Below are 24,132 nucleotides of genomic sequence, written 5' to 3' on the forward strand. Positions count from 1 at the left end.
AGCAAGTTAAAATTCTAAGTTTGATCTTGAGAAAGACATCTCTAGTTACTTAAATTGTCTTACTTGACTCAGCTGAACATGGCAGAAATGTCTAATTACAATAGGATATGCCCGTGCTATTGTTAAGCATTTATATTACAGCTTTAGATGCCTGTGATTGGTACAAGTTATATTATTTGGTGACATTTTTATAATTTTGCGTGGAGATCACTAGTTTCTGCTTGAGAGGAAGAAATAAATATTGGAAATTTAAGAACATGAACAGATATTCAAAAACTTAGGTAATCAAGACTACATGCTTAAGGTAGTACATTTGCACTGAATCTAGTTTTCAGTCTACAGGTGAATGTGCAAAAGAAGGACTAGATTTATGCCAATAGGCAGGAAGATGATTGCATTCATATTGAGGTTGCCTAACATGACAAACAGCCTTCAACTTTAAGAAATTAATCTCTTATTTGTTTATTTTTCATTTCTGTAGGTATCTATTTCAATATTTCTGTTGTTCTGGAATGTGGCACTCCATGATTGAGAAGAGAGGCAATTTTTATGTATCCCCAAACCATCTAAGATTAAAATTGGAATTCTACTGGAAGACAATATAACTCAGGCTGATCGCAGTTCAAAATCTGATGTCAATTTTTCTGTTAACAATCAGACAACAAGGAACTTGTATTCTGAACATTTGCATTCTATCTCAGGTGTTGTAAATATTACTACATTTCTAGCGATTTATCATTATATTCTTGACTTTAGGGAGACAGCTATATGAAATGAAAACTAATTATTTTCTGAACATATAACATATGTTGGTTTAGAGCATATTAGCACAATGAGGGGTATGCTCCTGTTGGCTTATCTCTGACCTTATACCTTAGACAACCTGGTTTCTATAGCATATGTCATATATATATTCTATATATATATATATTCTATAGCATATGTAATATATATACATATATATATATATATAATACCTATTGGTATTTGAAATTTTAGTAGTATGAAAAACAGTGGGAAAAAATTGAAGATATGAGAGCAGTGATTTTCTTTCTAAATCTCATTCTATATAATTTCTTACAGCTAAAATTGGATTGGATATTGAGCAAATAATAACAACAACTTTAATTTCAATAGTTAATGTGTATTTACATGGTACTAATTCCCTTTTTTTTTTTTCTGGGAGATGATCGCATTATCCACCAAAATAGGAAATGAAATTTCTCTGCCACATTTTCTAGCTAATAGGAATTTTATACCTTATCTGCTATGCTACAAGTAATATTCCTTTTGTTCTTCATCTATCTACCCTGTCCATAGAAGACAATTTTTTTTGAGAGACATATGCCTTGCGTGTCAGTGCTGGGGTTTTTTTAAAAAAATGTTGCCCTTCTGCTTTTTTTTTTCCTTAGTTAAACATAGTGAAAATGTGAGTAAACTGTATAATGAAAAGTACATATGCTTAAAACTAAATGAGATAAAACCAAAAAGAAGAAAAAAAAAACATTTTCACATTATCTCCTTACTGCGGAAAAAAAATTTAGATTTTTTTAAAGTCCCTGAAACTTGAGAACTGGAGCTACCTTAATACAAACTGGGATTTCTTTAGGTGAATTTTCAACACAAGCATGAACTTAATATTTGTATTTTAAATCATTTTAAATCATTTTAAATAAGAAATTGCAACCTAAGAAAGAAAACATTCTCATTTCCAAAATCCACTGAGCCTTTGTGTAGCAGTAGTCATTTCACGGTACCATGCAGCAAAAATTTATCCTCGTTATTAGGAACAAAAGGAGCTTATACTCCTCAATAACATGGCTGCTGTGATGCTGATGGTGATTTACTTGGAGTGTTCTGTGCACTCATGCATTTCGCAACTACAGGCAGCAGTCTGAAAATCTGTCTGCTACCAGATTTTCTAGGCTCTGAAAAAACCCAACAAAATTAAGAATGAAAGGAGGGAAAAATCGAGCAACTGGCATTTTTTTCACATCACTGAAACAATATTTTAGCTGTAGCGTCTCTGTGTTCTGTGATTTACCCTGATAACTCTGGATTTGCTTCTGTGTCTTTACATAAGCAGGGTGTTAATTCCACTGTGATTATAGAGCAGAGATCCACCCCTAGGCCTGGTTATGACAGGACCACAGAGAAAAATAAACACTTCTAGCCCTGAGGAGAAATTGCAAAGATTGGGAGTGTTTTCTTTTGATGTGCTGAAGCATCTGAGGATGGGATGAAGGCAATTTCAAGGCAGCACATGACTTTTAGTACAGCTTTCAGCAAATTTAACCTGTCTGCAATTTCAGGCTTCAACATTTCAATGTCAGTGTTTAGAAATGAGCTCTTCATGTTCTTCCACTGTCATATTGACATATATAAAATGAACATTGACATAGAAGTCATTTGCGATTCAAGCTCAAGTTATAGACAAAAATATATTTTAAGAGGATTGCATATTTAAGAGGATTGTATTTTTGTAGCTCTGACCTTCTTACACTTGCAGTGATCAAGTGTATAAATGTCTGTAAAATTTAAGAATTTATTTTTAATATGGAATTTGGGACTATTTAAAAGCTGTTATAGGTGATTAACTTTGAGAAACTTGACAAGAAAATTTATGCACTAGTGAGTACAGCTAACAGTCAAATAGGAAAACAAATCCAGTGACAATGTTAATGTGAAATCGTGAATTGATAAGATGCTGACTGCCTTTGATGACTACAGTGAAAATGTTTAATAGCATCAGGAATGTGTTTATTTACTAGATGTTTTATAGACCTAGCACAAGGAATTTAACTGCTGGATGAGTTTTAGGTAACATTAAAATTATTTTGAATCCCTCTCACTCTAAAAAATCTCCTGATAGTCATTCTATTTCATTGTTGTTGTAGAGTAAGTTGTTTTCTATCACCTCTGTCCAAAGGTAAATTAAATACTTCCTAATCAGTACTTCATTAACTATTTATTAGCTGCCATTTTATTCCTTATATTTCTCTTTTTCTTCTTTTATAGTCTGGGTTATTTAGAAAAGTAAGTTTATAGAGTCTGGGTCATATTTTCCTTTTTTTCTCCTGTCAGTCCCCTCATAATAATTTTTAAACATAATCATCAACTTGGAAACAGAAATGGTAGTTTTAGAAATACATTCTACCATGTTTATTCTAGTTAACAACTTTGAAAAATTAACTACTTAATTTGAATTTGACAGAGAAAAAAGATGTTTTCAAGACGTACTGCACATAAATATTGTCAGGCTAACCTCTGTATATATGTTGGTATTTAGTTGGTTTGTCTGTTTGGTCTATTCACATTTTACTGTGACTGTTATCTGGTAGCATGTTATAGGAGACATGGATTTGCTCTAAAATATGAGAAAATTTTGGGGCAAGGAAAAGAAAAATGTGAAGGCAGTGCTGAGAGGCAGAACACAATGAGAATACAAGTTTCATTAGGCTGATGGCTCAAAGAGCCATCTATACTCTTAAATTTTAGTTCTTACTAGATATCGCCAAATGATTGTAGTTTCCTCAATAAGAAAATTATTTGAGTTCATAAAAGACATGGAAGAAAGCAAGGTGGAGCATAAATATTTTTCTGCAGAGAGAAGACTGAGTGTCTTCCGCAGAGAACACCTCAGATGTTGTGTAGAGTACTCAGGATTTAAACAGAAAAGTGTCTGGGATATTGATCTTAACCCTTATGCAAGTAAATATGTGGACCTTAACACCCATTATATTCATATATCTCAGGTCTGAATCTTGTGGGCTTTGAGCACCTGATTCAAGTTAGTCATTAGCCAAAAGGGGGAAGATATGCCTATCTTTCCCTTTGGCTTCCACCACTTCCTTGGAGCAATGGGAGACCTTCATGGATAGTTTTCTGTTCATGCACAAAGTGGTGTGAATTGCTTTGTTTCCATGCAGTGACCAGGAGAGTGTCTAATGTTTAGAGAAATAAGTTTGCATTAATGAGACTTAATTCTGCCTTCTGACTGATTTATATTAAATGGAGCTTGGCTATACTAAATAAACTTTTTAGAAAGTCACCCCATGTAAATTTGCATGCAGTGCCTTTGTAATAACACCATATGGTTTATGAAGTATCACTATTATTCTGTGGTGTTAATATGTTGTTTATAGGAGTACTGCTGTGTAAAAACAGCTCCAGTCACATGGTATTCAGTGGGGAACAAAACTATTATAATTCCTTCTTAGCTTTACTAGAATTATCCTTGGGTGGATGAGGACATTTTGCACTTTTATAAAACTTTATCTCAGAAGAAATAGCAGGAGGCATTCAGAAGATATAATTATTTAAATCTAGAGTAGTAGACATGGAAAAAAGTGAAAAGAAAGAAGTTCTAGTTTCTATACTTTAGGAGTAGCAAGACAAAATTCTGTTCTAAAGTGTTGCAAATTATAGTAGAGAAGAGAGATGTGCATGAGTATTAGTGCAGAATGAGTAGCATTCATCATTTTCCTTTTCTGAAATTACACAAGAAAGAATACTCATTTCACTCCATAAGGATGAAAGAGATGAGGTCTCTGAACAGATTATAAGACTTCTATACTCTGTTATGTGCTGTCAGATTTTTATATAGTTAAATCTTGACTTTAGGTGGCTTAAGAAGCCTTATACCACTGAGTGCCATCACTGTGAATAGTATTGATGAAAAGCAAGCTGTGAAGGGACTTTTTTACTTTACAGAATGGCACTGCACTATATCAGAGACATATGGTGAAGACTTTCCTAATATGAGTAAAATCGAAAGTATACTCAAGCTTGGACAAATTTTTGACTAAAGTTGATGGTCCTCTTCTGTTTCAGAAGTGAATCAAAATTTTATGGTGACAGTGAATTGAGACTTCTCAGAATTGCAACTTGTTCAGAGCCAAGGGGCTTTTTACCCTCAGTGAATTTTATTGCCTTCAAGTATTTTAAATGTGAGCTGTTTTAGTATCCTGTGTCCTCAGCAAAAATCAGGCTACTGTCTAGTACAGTCTCAAGCACTTTACCTGGTAAATTTTTTCAAGTGAATATCGTCCCATGGAGATTTTTTTCCCAACAAATTTATATTTTCTAATAAAAATCCATGTTAAATTATCTGATTCTTGTTAGAACAGTGTTTCCAATCAGTTTCCTTTTATATGATCATTATTCTCTCAGGACCGTTAGCATCAAAATGCTTACTACTGCATTTTAAACTCATCATTGACCCTGAAGTGTACTGAATAGTAAAGAAAGCAATTTAGATGACTTTTGCTGTATTTTGTGATTTTATCACATGTAGGAAAACTTGCAGTGTGACTTTAAAATCTGAAGATAAAGTTCTCTCTAGCAGAAAACTGTATTTTCTTTATCTCTTCACCAGGATTCTTTATTCCTTAATAATTTAGTTAATTTCCTTTTATTTTATAAACTACTTGATAGAAGCATAAAACAATGTAATAATTTTTTTTAAGATTCTTTATCAGAATGCCTATGAAAAAAGAGTTGACTTTTGGACAGAGTTTGGTTATTCCTTCATGTTGCTGAGTGCAGTATATATCTTCATTGCAAGTTCAATTTTGATTTTGTGGAGTTACTTGTCATTTGTTATGTAGACCTGATGCATAAGGTTCCAAGCAAACAAAACATGAGAACTGCAGTACAGTAAAATATTTTTATGTGACAGCTTGACTTTCCCTAATGAAATACTCAACTTTACTATTAAAGATGTGCTTGAGTATTTTTAAATAACACATTTAATTCTTCCTCACCTTTTTAGTTCTCTTTTTGGACCAGTTTCTTATCTCTTTTTTCATATTGAGAATTTGCTAATTTTATTAACAATTTCTCTAAAGTTGACCTCTTATTCATAGAATTGTTCACAGGATTATCATACCATGTATGGGGGAACATGACAAAAAAAAAAAGATTAGCAATACCTTGTAGACAATTTATAACTATTTGACTTTGGTTTTAATCTTTAGGTATTATTTATCTTTAGGTGCCTTTGGCACGTTGCTCACTTGAAGGCAGCATAAAAATCACTGTTATTCAGAGACTGGATTTGCCTGATGAATATAACAACTACTAAAATTTGGTGAAATATGATGTTTCCTCCTTTCTGGTTTAAAGAAGAATCTATATGTATTTGTCAAATACAGTCAAAAAAATATTGACTTAATAATGAGGAGAAGACCCTAATGGGCACAAGAATAATTTAGATATTACTGGGGGATTGGAATTTTTAATGCTAAAATATCACTAATTTTTTTTTTTCTAATTTTGTTACATCACAAAGATGCAGCAGCATTTGATATCCAAACAAAAAGGTGTTGGAATTCTTGACCCAGTAATCGAACATGTGAGATGATTTTAGATTTCTCTGTAGTGACACAAGCACTGGAGTTTTTTGAAGTGCCTTTGATATTCCCACAAGTCCATTTTTATCATTTTAGTCTATTATTTTGATTTCAGAATGATGATTTAATTAGGATGAACTTTTGATCAAAATTTTAATGCTATTTGGGAAAAGAAAGTGAACTGAATTTGCAATAGGAGTATATGCAGTGGTGGATGCACCCTCCTTTTGGACAGTTCTTGTATCTCACACAAGAGGTTTTTCAGGGAGAATTTTGGCAACTTTCCTTCTTGAACTGGAATAGATGAGCAATGACACCTTCTCCCAGATTTGTGCCCATTTCATAGAAAAAAAGATCTCAATGAAAAATTTGCTCACTGCTTCTTGAAGGGATTTTTATGTTCTGTGTATTTAAAATTGCCTTTATCCTCAGGAACTATTTAATGATCAATGGTTTGTGCTTTGTCCATGTTAACTGTTGACATTAATTTGGTCTGGATGTTGCTTTGCAGTTTTCCTTTTGATCCCTCAGAAATATTCTACTTAAAAAGGAAACTGAATCCGATTCAATTTAAACATGTAAATACACAGTTTTAAATTGGAGTTTTGTACAGAAAAATTTTATTAAGCTTGAATGTTTCCTCCTCTTTATGAGCAGATTATTTGACTTCTCTCCAGATCATCAGCTCATTCTGAAGCTGGTCTTCTTTCAAAGAGATCCATAAGCATCCTGCTTTCTTACACATCACTTTTTAGTTTTTGGAGTTGTTTCTCATCTCCATATGATTCTTATAGATATGATGTTTACAAACTATTCATTTCTCATATAGCAGGAATACAAAACATATTTCAAAATTCATCCATTGTTTCTAAGAGTGTGAGTCTGATATGCTGGCCTAGGTGGATTCAAATAGAAGCATGACGTTCTGTCACAACTTCCAGAATCACGTAATAATGGATTTCATTGTTGTTCTACCAGTGAGGTAAAAAGAAGTAAATACAGAATAATAAAGCTACCTGCCAAAGCTTTTCACGTTAAGCAACCTTTGATTGACTAAGCATAAAGGTGTAGGTGTTTGTAAATGGTGAATCTCAGACAGAGAGAATTTTCTTTTCTCTGTTATTGCAACAAATGAAAGGATAGTAGAAAGGAAATGAAATTTTTGGAGGGAAGAAAAAGGAAATGAGCACCTTATTTCCCCTAAAAGATCCACTATCATTTTTTTCAACTATAAGAAGAGTGAGGGTCACAGCAATAAATCAGATTTTCTTGAGGAATGAGAGGGAAATAATTTCTTTTTTACCCTGCTACATTTCCATTTTATTTTTCAGAAAGTATAGCAGTATTAGGAAAAGCAATCAGAGAGTTCCAGAATAACATCTTACTTTTTCCACTACAGAGAAGAATGCACGTGTCCTTTGCTCTTTATGCTTCCCTGTTTAAAGACAAGCTATGTGTATTATATTAAAACATTATTGAAAAATAGCTGTCAATAACAGCCCTTACAACTCATGTACTTATTTTTGTTTTTTCTTCTTCAGAATTACATGCATTGCTGTATATTTTGTACTCAGAACACAGTTCATGTCAGTATTTCATAAATTTAGTTGTGTAATATCTTGGAATTCACAGTTCATAAAACAGTTAGATATGTATACTAACATAGGGATATAGAGTTATATACCTGATGATAGATGTTGTCAAACCTATTCATAAAAAGCATTTTTTCAGTATAGCCTCAGATATTGTTAATGTTTATCCTTGAAAGTCTGTGTGAGCACCAGCATTAAATATAGTTTTTAATGCTATTTGAGTTCATTTCATGAGACATTATATAAGATGAATTATACATTATTTTATGCATGCTTGCAATGGTGTCTTTTAGAGTTTAGATTTCATTTTATTTCATTTCATAGTTTTATTTAACACTTGAATTGTCATGGCCTTGGGGTGTTCTACTGTTTTTGACTTCAGCTTAGGGTCTATAGACCTTCTATTTTCCTTCCATTTCTTCACAGGCCTGCAAAAGCTTTTCTTCTTTGTTTTTACATCTTTTCTCCAGGGAAGCTACTTTTTCAGCAAGATTGTTTCAGAATAGTTCAACAATAGTATCAGAAAAATAAACATTGAGGTTGTTTAGATTACTATTTTCTAATGTTGCTCTTATTCTAGGGGGAATGTGGAAATTATAGTCTCTTTGCACATTCCAGTCCTAATCACTAGTGTTTCTTTTAAGAACTACCATGCTTGAGGGAATTCATCTTCCTTACAATATTTCATGATCTCAATAAACAAGTGCCAAATCCCTTATGAGTATCTTTTTTTTTTTTTTTTTAACTTAGTGTAGGAATTCAGGCTATTCAAGGACCAGAATTTACACCTGACTGAATTAATGCCAAATTGGATGTTCATAGAGTATGTTAGGAAGGTATGTAAAATAAGGCTCTAGTGGAAAAACAGTAAAGAACACACACATCCTTGCTATACTTTACACCGGAAAATTTATTTATTTAAGTACTGAAGAGGAAAATCCCTATTCAATACAAGGCCTCTGGGTTTTGTTTTGAAAACTGCTTACCTTATTTAGCTTTCTCATTTTCTTAGAAAAATCGGAAGTTGAACTATCTTCTGCCTGATCACTGAATGCTTAAATCAAGTCTACACAGAACCCTTGAATAACACAAACCAAAGTGGACAGTTCAATTGAGTCTAGAACAGATAAGTGTTTGAAATAACAGCAGGTTAAAATAAGAATGGTTGATGTTTTGGTCTTCAATTATTTCCCCTTTCTTATTTTTAAGTTATTGGCAAAGAAATGCTATGTCTTATACATAGAACTATATTCTTACCATTGGAAAACATTTCCAATATCTTGGTATTGAAAACAAGTCATGGTGGACATGCAGATTATTACCACATTTGAAATCCTAACACAGACATGTCTTTTTTTCCAAATGCTTTGGCTGAATCAAGTAAATAAATGAAACCTGAAGATATGCTCTTTTTTTAGCTGTGTTTTGTGTATTTTCTTAAATGCAAACTTAGGAACCAAAATCACATGCTTTTCATGATGAATTTTCATTAATTTTTTCTTGTCTTTGTGTCTTCCATCAAATATAAGAGAGCTGGCTTCCCTGGGGTTGGACAGGTATATTCTTCACTGGGTAATAAACTGTCTGGATGGCCAGGCCTGGAGAGTGATGGTGAATGGAGCTGCATCCAGTTAGTGGGTTGGTCTCTGGTGGGATTCCCCAGAGCTCAGTATTTGGTTCAGACCTTTTTAGTATCTTTATTAATGATCTGGATGAGAGCATTGAGTGCACTCTCAGCCAGTTTGCAGGTGACAACAAGGTGGATGTGAGTGTTGATCTGCTGGAGGGCAGGAGGGCTCTACAGAGGCCAATTGTATGGGTGAAGACTCAAAAAGGCCAAGTGCTGGGTGCTGTACTTGTGTCACAACAGCCCCGTGCAGTGCTACAGGCTTGTGGCAGAATGGCTGTAAAAATGCCCAGCAGAAAAGGACCTGGGCGTGCTGGTTGACCAACAGCTAAACAAAAGCCAGTGTGTGCCCAGGTGGCCAAAGAAGGCCAACGGCTTTTTGGCTTGTATCAAGAATAGTGTGGCCAGCAGAACCAGACCAATGATCATCCCCCCGGACTCAGAGCTGGTGAGGTCATGCCTAAATCCTGTGTTTAGTTTTGAGCCCCTCACTACAAGAAAGACTTTGAGGTTCTGCAGTGTGTTCAGAAAAGGACAGTGGAGCACAAGTCTGATGAGAATTGGCTGAGGGAGTTGGGGTTGTTCATCCTGGAGAAAAGGAGGTTCAGAGGGGACCTTATTGCTCGCTACAACTGCCCTGAAAGAATGTTGTGAGTGGGGATTGGTTTCTTCCAAGTAAAATGCAATAGGAAAAAGGAAAGGCTTCAAGATGCATCGATGTGTGTGCGCGCTAGATTGGCTATTAGGAAAAATTACTTCTCTGAAAGACCAGTCATTGGAACAAGCTGTCCAGTGAAGTGGTAGAGTTTACCATACCTGAAAATGTTCAAAAAACGTAGATATGGCACTGGAGGACGTGGTTTATTGTGCAAGATGGCATGGCAGGGTTAACAATTGGACTCAATGATCCTAAAGGTCTTTTCTGACCTTAATGATTCAATGGAAAATTGATTTTTAAAAGCATTACACTGTCTGTTTTTTCTAAGCTGGTGATTATCCCTCTAGAAGTCTAAATTGGGCTGAAGATTCTTCCTCCCTCTCCATAATAAAGAAGATAAACTGAAGTTAGCCAGAATTATCTTAAATATGAATTCAGATGTGAGAATAGGAGTATGGCTGTTGCTGCTGACCATTAGATTCTGAAATTGAAAATTGGGAAAAAAGGGTAATACTTAATTCATCTGCTGTTTCTTATGGTGTGTATTGTCTTTTAAGGTGTCTGTTGGATATTGTTATGAGATTGCACATTATTTTAAAATAAAAGGCACGAAATAATCCCTGAGAAATTTTCAAGAGAGATGTTTCCCTTTTATCAAAACACAATATTAATAGATAATGATGTTAGTAAATTTACTCTATTTACTAAATACTTTTTGTCAGTTGTTTCGTCATTCATTTATTCAGTATGATGGCATGACTTCTCATTTCTCCAGTATTCAGGTTAAGCAAATGGCAAAATAAAATGGCAAACTGTCCACTTAGGGGGTGAAAAAAAGGAACTGAAACAAACCAAGTCAAAACCAGACCTTGAAAGTCTAAAGAGTTTAGTCATTAGCACTTGGAATGCTTTCTGTGTTAGCTGCAGGAATTTCACGGTACTGACACAACTTCAGATGGTGCACTTAACACTTTGCTAAATCATTTGCACATTTTTATCTGTTTCAGCTGGCATCACTGCCTTGGAAATCTTCAGTTTCTCTTTTATCGTAGCATACAGGTATCAAGTTACAGGAAAGTGTGCCTTGTTCTGAAAAAACAGTTTGACTTGATTGTGGTGCAGAATCCACGGAGCTTTTTTTTTTTTTTTTTTTTTTTCCTGGCTGAGTTAATTTGTGGTGCTCTTGTGTTGTCCTTATGAACGGAATATTACTGTGGAGACTTCTGTTGATTCAAAAAAGTTCTTCAAGAAGGGAAATGTGGAAAGGAAGGTCATATAATTCTTGTGGGGTGAGAAGAGAAAGAGGGAGGAAGATAGAAGTTCAGTACCTGCACATTGTCAAGTACCTGCACATTTTCAAGTGTACATGGCCAGTCAAAATCACTCCAATAAAGTTATGTTGAAAAAAAAATGGGCCATATATACTGATGAATATTGCTTAAACTGTCTATTAAATTCAGGAAGAAAATTTAAAAAATATTATAAAGGAAATACGTAGCATTTTTTCAAGGTACTGGGCTTTCTACCTCCTTTTCAGAAAAAGTACAAGAGCTCCAGAAAGCTTTACAAGTACATTATCCATAATTTTTCTGTTTTCTAAAAATTGTAGTGCTAACAGAATTCTGTGAAATTAGTTTATAAATACATGTGTAGCAATGCTGTTAAAATGTCTTTTAGTTTTAGTTGAACATTCAAAAAGTAATCCAGGTTAAATTCTGTATGAACTAAAGAATAGGTTTAAAGACTCAACAAAAAGTTTGTCTTAGCCAGTATGACTTCAGAAATAGCTATGACAGTTAATGGATTAAACTGCTTTAAAAGTCATTCCTATTTCTACTTGTACTTTTCCCCCCCCTAGACTATAATACTGTGCTACTTCATGAGCATACAAAATGAAATTAAGACAGGAAAATAAGTTCTGCCATGACTTAAAATGGATTATATGAATGTTACCTTACAATGTAGTATTGAAAAGAAAATCATACATTTATAATTCAGTCATGCTTGTGCATAAGGATAGATTTATACTCTCAAGGGGTGTTTTATGGCAAACAATGCCAGTTATCTGGGTCATTCCAGCAACTTTGAACTAATGAGTCAATTCACACAGATCTCATATAGGTTTTTTTGACAGTTTCCAAAATGCTGTAAAGGCAGCTTTAAGAATTGAGGAAAATCTAGTGTGAATTATAAGTTCAGTCATTCATCTAAACTGTGTATGAGTAAAACAATTGTAAAAATTTAGTTACAAAGGCATTACTACTTTCAAAGAATTTGTGATGAAATAGTTATTTCTGATTCAATTAATAATTTAGGGTTGCCAAGCATAAACAGGCTCTAGTGACCTGAAATTACTTTCAATTCAGTTAAATATATTAAAAAATAGTAGCTCAAAATACTTATTCCCATGGCAATATTTATTTCTCTAGTAATAAAGAGTAAATTTATATCTGTGTATCTCATTTCATAGATTTCTTGAAATTACTTAGGAAAGTATGACGTGCAGCAAACTCTTTAGCTTTATTAATGGGCATGAAAGTTAGTCTTGCTTTTAGAAATTCCATATACAACAAATATTATAACAGGATTTTCATTTTGATTCATTTGAAATATTTCTGCACTTCAGTAGCTAAACCACTAAAACAACATACAGGGCTTGGTAGCTGTGGTGACCAGAGCTTTCAGTTTAATTTTCTGCCATTTTCTGCTGGGAAGAAATGTGAGAGAAGAGCCAGGTGTGTGAAAGTTATGCATCACTAGAAATGTTCTTGTAGACAGCACTCCATTGAATAGTAGTTTAAAATTATATTTTATGGGTTTTTTTGTACAGTTAGTTTTGTAGCTGGTGTTTCTTAAATGTATAAAGATTATCTATTACTATAGCCCTAGATTAATTCTTATGTAGAATGCTGGTGGGTTTTATTAAATTCTAATATTATCTGTGAAAAAAGTTGCATTTTTTCTATGTTTAGAAGGGCAATTTATCACTAGACAGAAGTTATATCAACTAATACAAAAAACATGACTGCTGAAATATCTGACTAGAATTTTTCTTTCTGTTGAAAGCTAAATGCTTTCTCATTCGGAAAGCTATATATAGTTTTCTCATAAGATTGATTTTCCATGAAGTAGACAAGAGGACTGTTTGTGTTTTGACTTCAGTATGCTTTTACATATTTATTAGAAGAGAAGAATCGATTCGATAGCAAACTATTTCTATGAAGACTACTGGATATAAAATTGAAACTGTGTTACTCAGGTTTAGCAGGAAAACTACTTTTTCTCTTTTATTCCCTAGGAATTATATATCAGAAAATATCTTTAGTCTAAGTGCAGAAAAATTTTTCAGTAGTCACATTGCTTGACTGAATCATCTCACTCAGGCATTATTTTCTGTGAAAGTAATCACTTATACATATATTTGAATGGACATCTCTGGTTTTTCAGGTATTTTTAATAGACATATATAGATGTAGAAGTAATTTTAAATGTATAGTTTATGTAGACTATTCTCATATGTCAAGCTAAAGATTTTTGATACTTTGATTTTTGATACTTTACTTTTCCATATATTTTTTGTCTTTTCATAGACCAATATTCTCTTCTTAAAGAAGTTTGGAAAAGCATTCTGCCTTTTTGTGTTAATATTGCCTAGCTTTCAGTGTGATTTTTCATATTTATAGTTATTTTGGGCTAATTCTAATATCTTTAGGGAAAAAAAAAAAAAGAAACACAACTTTGCTGAATATATGGAGTAAATAGGATCAGTCCTGCTCTGAAAAAACAAATGTAAGAGGTGTATACACAGTGCATAGGGCTCTGCATCACATTTAGCTTACTTACAATGGCAAAATTAAGTCAGGAAAGTTCAAGGAGAATTAAGATTATATTCTTCTAGCAAAGTCCAGAGGGAAATATATTATTTATAGAAACATTATTTTTAAAACTCCCTCTTGTCTCTAAAATATTTACCTTTTGTAGGTTGTTATTTTGGAGGGTTTTGGAGGCTTTTGGGGTTATTTTGGTCTGTTGGTGTTGTTTTTTTTTTTTTTTTTTTCTTTCAGGAATCCACACATGGGTCATTGGTGTCAAAGTTTTTAGCTTAGTGTCTCTGAGAGCTATACTCGTGTACAAGTGTGTAGTGTTTGGCTGTTCTTTCTGAAGGGCTTGTAAAGATTGTATCTCACCTTAATATTCTTTAACTTTCATGTGCTTATGTTTCATACATGTAAAGGACATGGAAATGGTTAGTATCTTACTGTTGTGTAGAAGAAATTGAGAAATTCCACATAACAAAATTATTGTGATATTTTTCTAAATATTTTTTTTTTCTCAAATGTGCACTGATTGACAGTTTGGATTACAGCACACACACCCACATGCCCTTTGCTGGATTATTAATGCCTGGAAAATCTCTCAAAGCTCCCACATTGTTCCTCTACTGGGTCTTTCTTTAATGAAAGCAGCCCACATAATACTCTCATTGGTGACCACAACAGTGCTGGGTTTAACACTGAACATTCTTTTCTATTTCCACTCTTCCCCTCTCAAAGCAAGAAGCTGGGAGAAGACATGGCTGGTGGAGCTGGCCAAAAGGGCATCCTACTCCATAAAATATTTTGCTCAGGAATAACAGCTGGGCAAAAGGAGGAGGGGCTGGGAAGGGGAATATTGGTGGTTAAGACATGGCCCTGTTACTTCTGCTGTTTTCCAGAAGATGGCTGGGCATCTACCTGCCAATGGAAATTAATGAATGAATTCCTCATTGAATTCCTTCTGTATTCCTGTGACAGTGAGCAAGCGATCGGTGGGCAGTACATGGTATGCAGGGCCAACCCACCACAGTTCTTTAGAAACAGCTGGAGAAAAATGGACAATGTGAAATTTACTAGGAGCAAGTGTTTCACATCAGTAAAACTGAAAATACTTGACATTTCTTTTTTAGCTTTCCTTGAACAGAAATGATGCTGCACTTTAACCATATGGTTTAAATGCTGCTCAATGTGTGTGCTACATTTTCTAGTACAGGTCCCTGGGGAAAGTAGCAGAAAGACATCACAGATTTATCTGTAAGAAGGGTTTTGAAGTTAAAAACTACAACAAAACAGTGTTGTTTCAATGTCTAACACAGGTATTGGGTAATATCTGGAATATGGTATGCTAATTTTTACCATGGATAATTGAATTACCTATTTCATGACAGCTACTTGATCAGGGATGAGTTAAATTTTCTCTATATAATGTTTCATTTAGAAGCATATTTAATCCCAGGGAAAGCCATATATAGTTATCAAGGAAACAATAGTTTCTTACTATACTATTAGCTCAAAATCGACAAGTCTGTTCTTCATGTGAAAAGTTTGCTAAAGTGGAACAGTTGTTATTGTGTGATGCATCACTTAAACCTTGCTTCTTGAAATCAAATCCTGACAGCCTTCCTAATTTTAACTAAGTAAAAGGAAAATTCTAGTCAAGAATTTATTCAAACTTGTGATTGTTTTGATCGCTCTTGCTAAAACTAATCAGTTTGGCTTGTGAATAACAAAAAAAATTATGTTGTTTTGTCTGACTGAGAACTAAGCTAGCCCTTTGTGCTTTTCATAAAGCCTTATTTAAATAAGCATTAAAATATGTGAAAGGTTGTTCAGACTATGACCTTTTCAAAACTGCTGTCACTATGATGCACATTTCCTGCTCTTCATGACATTGGGTGATGTGTTTGGCAGACTAGAGGATTGCCTGCTGTGCTGCAATTGAAAAGCAATCAACCATTTGAATAAGGGTCCATGTATCTGTGATGAGGCAAATGTGTAATTTGTTTCCTGCTTTGTGTTAAAGAAACTCTTTTTGCCATTGGTTTGATGTTAAATGAATTATAAACATTTTTCAAAATAAAGATAATATGTGAGAAAGACAAACACAGTTAATGCTAATTGGAGCTAAGGATTTAATTGAAAGTAATGAATTGCTGGCTTGAAACTGCTCAAAGACATCAGTCTATATTTATGCTTAGAGCCAGCAGTGCTCTTAATCCAAATTTATTCTGCTGTTTCTGTCAGACCTGTGTGCATTTTCCATTCTCCTCATGTAAGGCAAGTGGCATGTCTAGAGCCCACAGACCATTTTATAAATTTAGTGGTCACTGGTCAAGTGTAAGGAGGGTGATTAAAGAAGGAGATTTTTACAAGGTTTAATATTGTGCCCAAGAATCACCTTCTAGCAGTGAGAGAGAATTGGGAAACTCCTTGGTTGCCGTGAGGACTGTCCTTGCTAGGAGAGTGATGTCACCTGCGGGAGCTGGCAGGTGAGGTGGCACACAGGACCTTGCCGTGTGGTCCCTGGGCACAGGGCCAGGGCACTGCCCAGTACCACTGGGATGGTGAAACTGAATTTGGTACAGGCAGAAATCGGAGCAGGCATCTCTTGTAGGTGAGGCTCTGTAGTGGAGTTGTCACAGGCATGTGCTGTGATACCAAACAGGTGTTTCCTAGCCCTGTTAGTGAGCAAGAACGCTTACAGAGGCAGGAACACATAGAAAGCCTTTGTAATTGCAGAAGGCAGCTGCCGAGCCCCCAGTGTGGGTACCTGGAGGGGAGCAAGCCTACAAAGAGGTTGCAATGAGGGCAAGAGAGGAACAGGTGAAGGCTGTGAAAGGGGGAAAAGTTTCTGCCTAATATGCAAAAGAGATTTTTGTGTAGTTCTGCTTGTATTGTAACTTCTCCTCGTGTTCTTATGTGGTGTTTTTGTTCTTGGTCTTCAATTTCATTCAAGTAAAGGAGGTATGATTTGATTTTCTCTTTTCTGAGGAAACTAAATTCTGTGAATTTTGCTGAAGATGGCTTCTAAGTTCTGGCAAGACAAACAAATTCATATGATCAAAGATGCTAACCTGACTGTTTCTGGCTGACAGATGCACTTTTATGGGAAATTTCAATATTTCAGGTTAATAGCTAGGCAATTCAGCATTTACAGATCTCCCTGATTACTCGGTATAATTTGTTCTCATTTATCTCACTGTAGTTTTGCATATTATTTCCTTTTGTATAATAATTATTAATATTAAAATAATAATTATTTTCTTTCTTTTCAGCACATTCTCCTAATTTGTTCCAACTTACCTTTATAGTGCAATAAGAAAGTCACTTTACTTGAATATAGACACTCTATTTTCCTAAGTGTATTTAGGCTTGACTTTTAAGGTTGAAAAAACCCTGTATAGTCATAATGCTTGTGTCCATTTCTGTTAGTTGGTGCTCACTGACAGAGTCCACCAGAAGATCTCAATCATGTTCTACTAAGGTGTAAATCTTTACAGTACTTCCTGTGCTCCTTCTGGGAAAAAGGAAGAAAGGGAGATGGGTGTCTGAGGGCAGAGGGGGAAGGCAGGGAAGAAAAGCAGGAAAAGAGAGTACAAGACCCAGCCAAAAACTTATTTTACACACAGGTAGAATAAACTTTCATATAAAGCACTGGAGCTTACTTGAGTGGTGCTGAAAGGAAACCATGGCACAGCAAGATGCTGGTGAGCCATGTGCCTGATGTTCTTTCACTGCGGCAGGCAGGAGCAGGGCTGAGGGGTGTGAGCTGCGAGGGGCTGTTTCTCAGGGCCATGGGTTCCAGCTCTTCATCCTGCATGGCTGTAGAGCTTTTGTTCATCCTTGCTTTCCACCCTCCCATCTTTCAACCACTAGTTCTCTTCAGTTTGTTAAGATATGCGCTGTTATGTAGTGGAAATTCATTACTATAATCAGTATATTGACAGATTTTTAAAGAATTTTTAAATTTACTTTCAAATAATCCACTCTTTTCTTTAAATTTTGTCCTTTGCCCAAAATATTCCTTACCAAAATAAAAAAATTTCTAAATTTCTGAATAATTTAATATACCAAGAGTTCTGGATAACGAATAGTGCAGATTTAGTGTCATGTTGAGTCAATGTAATTACAAGCTGTTCTGGCTAGTGTAATAAAAAATTGTTAAAGAACTGTTGCTAAAATGCTAAAGTTGAAAAATAGAAAAAGTCTAGAGCTTTAATATTTATGAGCAGATTCTCACAGGTCAGACTGGGGTCTTGCTCAGTGTTAATGCCCTACCAGTCTTAATGGTAGATGGTGATAAATCTCATTTGCTACTAAAACCTGAGACTACACTGAACATTTACTAAAATAAGGATTACAGTCTTGGTTGGGCCTTTCATAGGTAGAGTATTAAGAAAAGATACAGCTATAGAGGTGGAATTGTAATTTACAGAATGGTTTTAAATAGAAGAGGGAGGAATGGGACCACAGTTCTTTTGACCCCAGAAATTACCATTAGTTGTTTGCACACAAAATGTTGGTGCATTGTCTCAAAAAGTATCGACCACATTTTTTTTCCATGACACATGGGTGATGCAGCGAGTTAGAATAGAAGCCATGAATGTAAATTATGTTGTTAGGGAAGTAAGAAAACAGTTTGAGTTTATGAGAGAATGGTCAGCACAAGAAAGCCTGTGTGTGTCTGTTCCAGTCCAGGGCCAACTGTAGAACATGGTGATTTATACTCTCATGAATTTCCAAAGTTCCACTGTGCAATGTTTCTCTAAACTGACTAGATATAAGGATAAAGTATCTGTGTGTGTTTCTCTGAGTCTTTTACATGCTAAAACATCAGCTTAATTCCCAGTTGTAAATTAATCAAACTGTGAACTACAGCTTGCTCAACTATGAATGCTGTTGAAGTATCCTTTAAATAGGCAACCTGTATGAGGAATCCCAGGTGAAAACTTGAAACTGTATTTACTTTTTTTTTTTAATTAAAACTATTTTACTTTCTCTATTGTCTAAAAATAAAAACTTCCGCCCTTCTATTTGGTATCTATTTAGACTTTTAAATTTCAAGAGGATCTGAAAAATCTATGTGACTGCTTTGACTGTTTTGGGTGTTATACATTTTTAGTGATAGTTCTTAAAGTGATTTTTTTTTTTTTTTTAACTTAAGGTTGTGATAATTTGAATGTTTCTTGACTTTCTTTCAGATGGAACAAAGTATGTTTTGTTTCCTGTAATACTTTAGATCCTCTCAAAATGTGTAAATATAATACTTTATTTAGATGAAAATTCAGAGTACATAGCTCATATGAGTGCACACTTCCCTGTTTTTGTGTTGTGGCATTTGACAAATGTAGACTTTACTGTCATCACATAAGCAATAACAATTGCTGGAAAAATATTTGCATTCATGGCTAGATTATTTGTCATCCCAAATTACTGACTTTCAGTCTCTTAGTATTGAATCTGCTTTGCTGCTTACCTTCTCAACTACATTACTGAATTATACCTAAATATGACATCCTAAGTTGTTCTCAGACTAATTTACTTTCTAAAATGTGTGCTTAGATAGAACAACAGCCTTCTGAAAAACTCAGTGTTTGTGATGATGATGGTCTCCTGTATGGGTGCTGCACCCTAAGCAGTTTTATCCCAGAAGATTTAGCTACACTGACATTCAAGAAACCCAACCAAACAACAAAAAAAATCCCCTAAAACCCCCCAACAAACTGAAAAGAGCCTCATCCATGTTCAAGGTATCAAAAGTATACCTTCAATAATAATATATAGAAACGAAAAGTAATAGTGTCAACAGTTAGTGTCCCAACAGTGACTGAAATAGGCATTCATGAATGGGCTGCATGTCACAGCCAATATTGCTTTAAAACGTGGTTTCTCTTTTGTTAATGGCAAGATTCCTGTAGCTTAGTACCAGTTCTGTTCTAAGGTTAAAATGATGGAAGTACCCTTTTTGGAAAGAAAAAATAAAATGAAGGATATGCCAAATATAGTGATTTTTGCAATTTGGACTTGAGCACTGAAAAGCAGCAGAAGTTGGTTTTACTTAAGCTAGGTTTTGGTTGTTAATTTGTTTTTTTAACTTATCTCTAAACCCATTTCTTGGTATTTCTCAGTACCTCTTTAGACTGATTTGTTTGCATTTTCATAATTGGGTGCATGTGTAGTTCAAATTTATGGTTGTGAGCATTTTTTCACCTGTTTTGGAATTGCATGAATTGCATTTATTTCTTTGCTGTGAGTGATCTGGTAATCTGGTAACCACAGTTTGGTGGACTGCCTCAGAGTACACTTCTGTTTTTTCTTAAATATGTATTGTAAACACAATACAACTGCTCCTTCTCGGTGGAGAAAAGTGCCTGTTAAATATGCTTAAACTTATGGCTATTACTTAACGCTGACTGAAGGCTTTAAATTGTATCTAGAGAAAGAAACTTGCTTCTCTTGAGGTCAATGGGAATTTTACCACAGACTTCAATTGAAGGAGTTGCATATGCAGTGATGTATGCAAATTTATGTATTGTTTTGGAGTAGTTAATGGTGTAAAATGAAGATATATATAAAACATTTCATAATAAGTGTAGTTTTTCATTAAGGCAGAAAAGTTGCTTGTTTATAGCTGTATATTATTGGTATATGTTGACAAATACCAATATTATAAATACCCATATGTATAATGTAAATTATTCTCCCTTATCTGAAAGACAGTGTTTTGCATTCAGGCATCAGATTCAATTATAGTACTAAGATGAAGTCCCAAGAGAAGTCTTAAATGAGTTCCATTTTCATAACATACAACACAGTACATTTCTGATTCACCACACACCTCTCAATAATTCAGAGCAGTTGTCAGATGGAGTTCTAAGATCTTTATCTTCAGTTCAGAAAGCATAAATAATAATGGTTTATGTACTTTGTCCTCAAACTGTAACAATTCCATCACTTCTAAATTCTTATCTTCTATAATGTGAATACATGACCTGTGCTGTAAAGCACTCTTGGGTATTCCAAAGCTTTATTTGAGCTTAACTTTAGTATAAGACAATAGGGAAATTTGGTTTGCATTAATTTCTGTCAGTCGATGTCTGTTGCTTGCATATAGTGGTGATAAATTGGCATGAGGAGGAATACTTTCAAAAACTTAAGAGAAAATTTTAATGTTGAATTGAGTTTTCCTGTTTCAGGTAATTTTGGTGCATGAGCAAATAAACCTGCCATCAGTCTGGTCTTTGTATGTGTATAAAAATCACTGTGGTTTAGTTATATCAGCCATACAACACCTGAGGTGAATATGTAGTCCTCTCGACTTTGTGCTGAAATTGTTATCAAGTAATATAGTAAAGCATGTCATTAGAGGCAAATTTTATGTTTGTGTACTTTCTGTAGTACATTTGGCTAGAAAATTTGTACTGTGTGAGAAAGCAAGAAAATCAAAGCATGATTGTCTAATAGACCCATAGGCTTCAGAAGAAAAAGTGGTGAGATTTTATATCTTCACTTCAGTAAGTAAGGAACATAAATTCTTAGTGGCTTGAAGAAATGTGCATCAAGCTATTGTATTGACATGTTAGCATTTTGCTATGGAAAATGAATCTAGTACTCCAAATTATGCATTTTGATTTGCTTCTTCATGCTATTTTTATATGAGTTAGCCAAGGATGGATTCAGCTGGGATGTGAGGATAAGGAAAGGATTGCAAGGAATTAGAATAACAGGTCTTTATTCTGGACATTAGGAATACAAAGTAAGAGAATAAATTAATTGTGAAGCACAGTGTCTATTCCCACATTTCGAGACATTTTAGTATTTTTATATATATTTCATGACACAATTATGTTATCAGAAAAACTATTTATTGATAATTGCAATTGACAGTTCTGCTTTCATATTCATATCATTTTCACATCTTACACTTCCTCTTGCCAAGAAGCCATAGTTCTATGGCAGTCAAAATGGAAACTGAGGATATAGTAAGGAAATATTACTGTGCACTGAACTTCCCCTTTCACCAAGAGATCTGCTGCTGACAACAGTGCTATCTTACATAGTTGCAGCAGCATAGAAAGGGTAGAAAAGCAGACAGATGGCTTTGATAGCCTAATGCTGACAATCCATTCCCTTATTGTAGGATCAGAAAGAACTGAAAGTTGTGGCCAGCAGAAACTCCTCTATTTCTACTATTTCTTAAAGCTCTGTTTACCATCCAATTCACAATTTTCATCATTGAAATACCACTTAGAGGTTCATGTGACTCCTTATAGCCACCATTCTCTTGATGTATCAGTCCTGCTCCTCCATGCTTTTTTTCTTGAAATGTCCTTGTAATGCCACTGCAGAGGTTTTGTAATTTTTTGTTTTTAAATTCTCCATATTGATTCAGAGCCCTGATTCAGCTCTGGTTATTCTCATGGATCAGTCTCAATGTGTGAATGTCTATTTTCTCTGCCTGTCAGAATTCATGGAGCTTCTGGAAGATGCTATTAATCACATGGTTTAGATTCAGGTAGTCCTGCAAGGAGCACACAGTTAGATTCAATCCTTATGGGTGGGTCCCTTCTGGTTTGAGACATTCTATGGTCTAAATTCTGGAGAATACATTGTTCTATAACATGCAACAGTATAGCAATCTTAAGGTGACAAACTTCAGTATACATTTAAAAAGTAATCAGTAACTCTTGTTACTAGATCTTGCTCTAAATTAGAGTTAGCCTATGACAATGATTAAAAGTATAAAAGTCATGATAAAGTGACTAAATTTTTTAACATCAGGCTGACCTATATTTAATATTATTCAAGGATGAAACAAAAGACATAGTCTCACTTAATTTACTCAAATCAATCCTTTTTGTCTCTTGCATGCAATTAAGCAAAATGTAATTACTAAATAAAAACTTTATTTTTTTTCATTTTTTAAGGGCATTTTGGTCAGGATGGCCATTTTGGATCATGTGAAAACAAGTACTGTGGTCTAGGGAGACACTGCGTTGTGAATGGGAAGACTGGCCAAGCCGAGTGTCTGTGCATGGAGCACTGCAAGCCCCATTACAAACCTGTGTGTGGGTCTGATGGAGAATTCTATGAAAACCACTGTGAAGTGCACAGAGCTGCCTGCCTGAAAAAGCAAAAGATCACTATTGTACACAGTGAAGATTGTTTCTTTAAAGGTAAGCATGGCTGAACAATATCTGGAATATTGCTATCGGGTATGTGTTTTCAAGCTGTTCAATTAAATCTCTATAGCTTCTGCACCGAGTGTACAGTGAATAAATGACTTGAAATATTAATACAGTAAGTATTGCACTCCAGAGATACCTTATGGATTTTTCTTCCTATTGTTTACATTCAATGCTCCAGGCATTTAACCTGAATAAACCAGTTGTCTCTTAGAAACTAATCTATGGCAGCTTGCCTTAAAAATGTGGTTGCTGACCTCATTCATCTAAATGTACTTATATCCCAAAGCCTGAAGGATGTTAATCTTTGTTGCAGGAAAAACAGAACTTAGGATTTCAGAGGAGTTTTGGAAGGTTGCAGGACCTGTACTCATATTTGTTGTTAGAGTTGATAGACCAGCAGCTTGTTCACGGATAAATTGGTCTTTCTTGCTTTGTATTTGGATAATGAAAAGAATACTTGTGTAGTCATCAAAGCATGCAAGATTAGTTACTTTTTAATCTTTTGAATGCTGAGATGCCAGCCTGAATTCTGAGAGCTACACCTTATGCTAAGCATTTTGTGCTGACAATGTCAACAATTGCAACATGCCCTTTTTGTGTTATAATTTGAGCAAACCTTGCGGGTTTCTGGAAGTCTGCCAGTGCAGACTGAATATTTGTGACTACTTTGACATATTTTGAGTTGGTTTTTTTTTTACTTTGACATATTTTGAGTGTGTTTTTGAGTGTGTTAAAAAAAGGTGGATGGCTTTGGCAGGAGAGAAAAATTTTTTAATAAAGCCCTTGTTAATGGTCTTTTTAGTACTTCCTGAAAACATGATAAGCTCAGCAAGTTGATAAAAAAATGCTGAGGTACAGGTATCCATAGGTTAAACTGGGGGTGTGGAAATCTTCTAACA

General features: G+C 34.6%; 1 protein-coding gene across 4 annotated transcripts in view; it reads left to right on the forward strand.

The window, feature by feature from the left end:
- FSTL5 (follistatin like 5) overlaps window positions 1–24,132 on the forward strand; it is a 365,217-nt gene that overhangs the window by 156,155 nt on the left and 184,930 nt on the right. For all 4 annotated transcript variants that reach the window (XM_077782912.1, XM_077782913.1, XM_021536555.3 and 1 more), the window contains one exon: window positions 22,973–23,221. In XM_077782912.1, coding sequence (XP_077639038.1) covers window positions 22,973–23,221 — 249 coding nt within the window. The remainder of the gene's footprint in view (window positions 1–22,972; window positions 23,222–24,132) is intronic.

This window comes from Lonchura striata, chromosome 4, assembly GCF_046129695.1.
Source record: "Lonchura striata isolate bLonStr1 chromosome 4, bLonStr1.mat, whole genome shotgun sequence".
In the NCBI taxonomy this organism is placed as follows: Eukaryota; Metazoa; Chordata; class Aves; order Passeriformes; family Estrildidae; genus Lonchura; species Lonchura striata.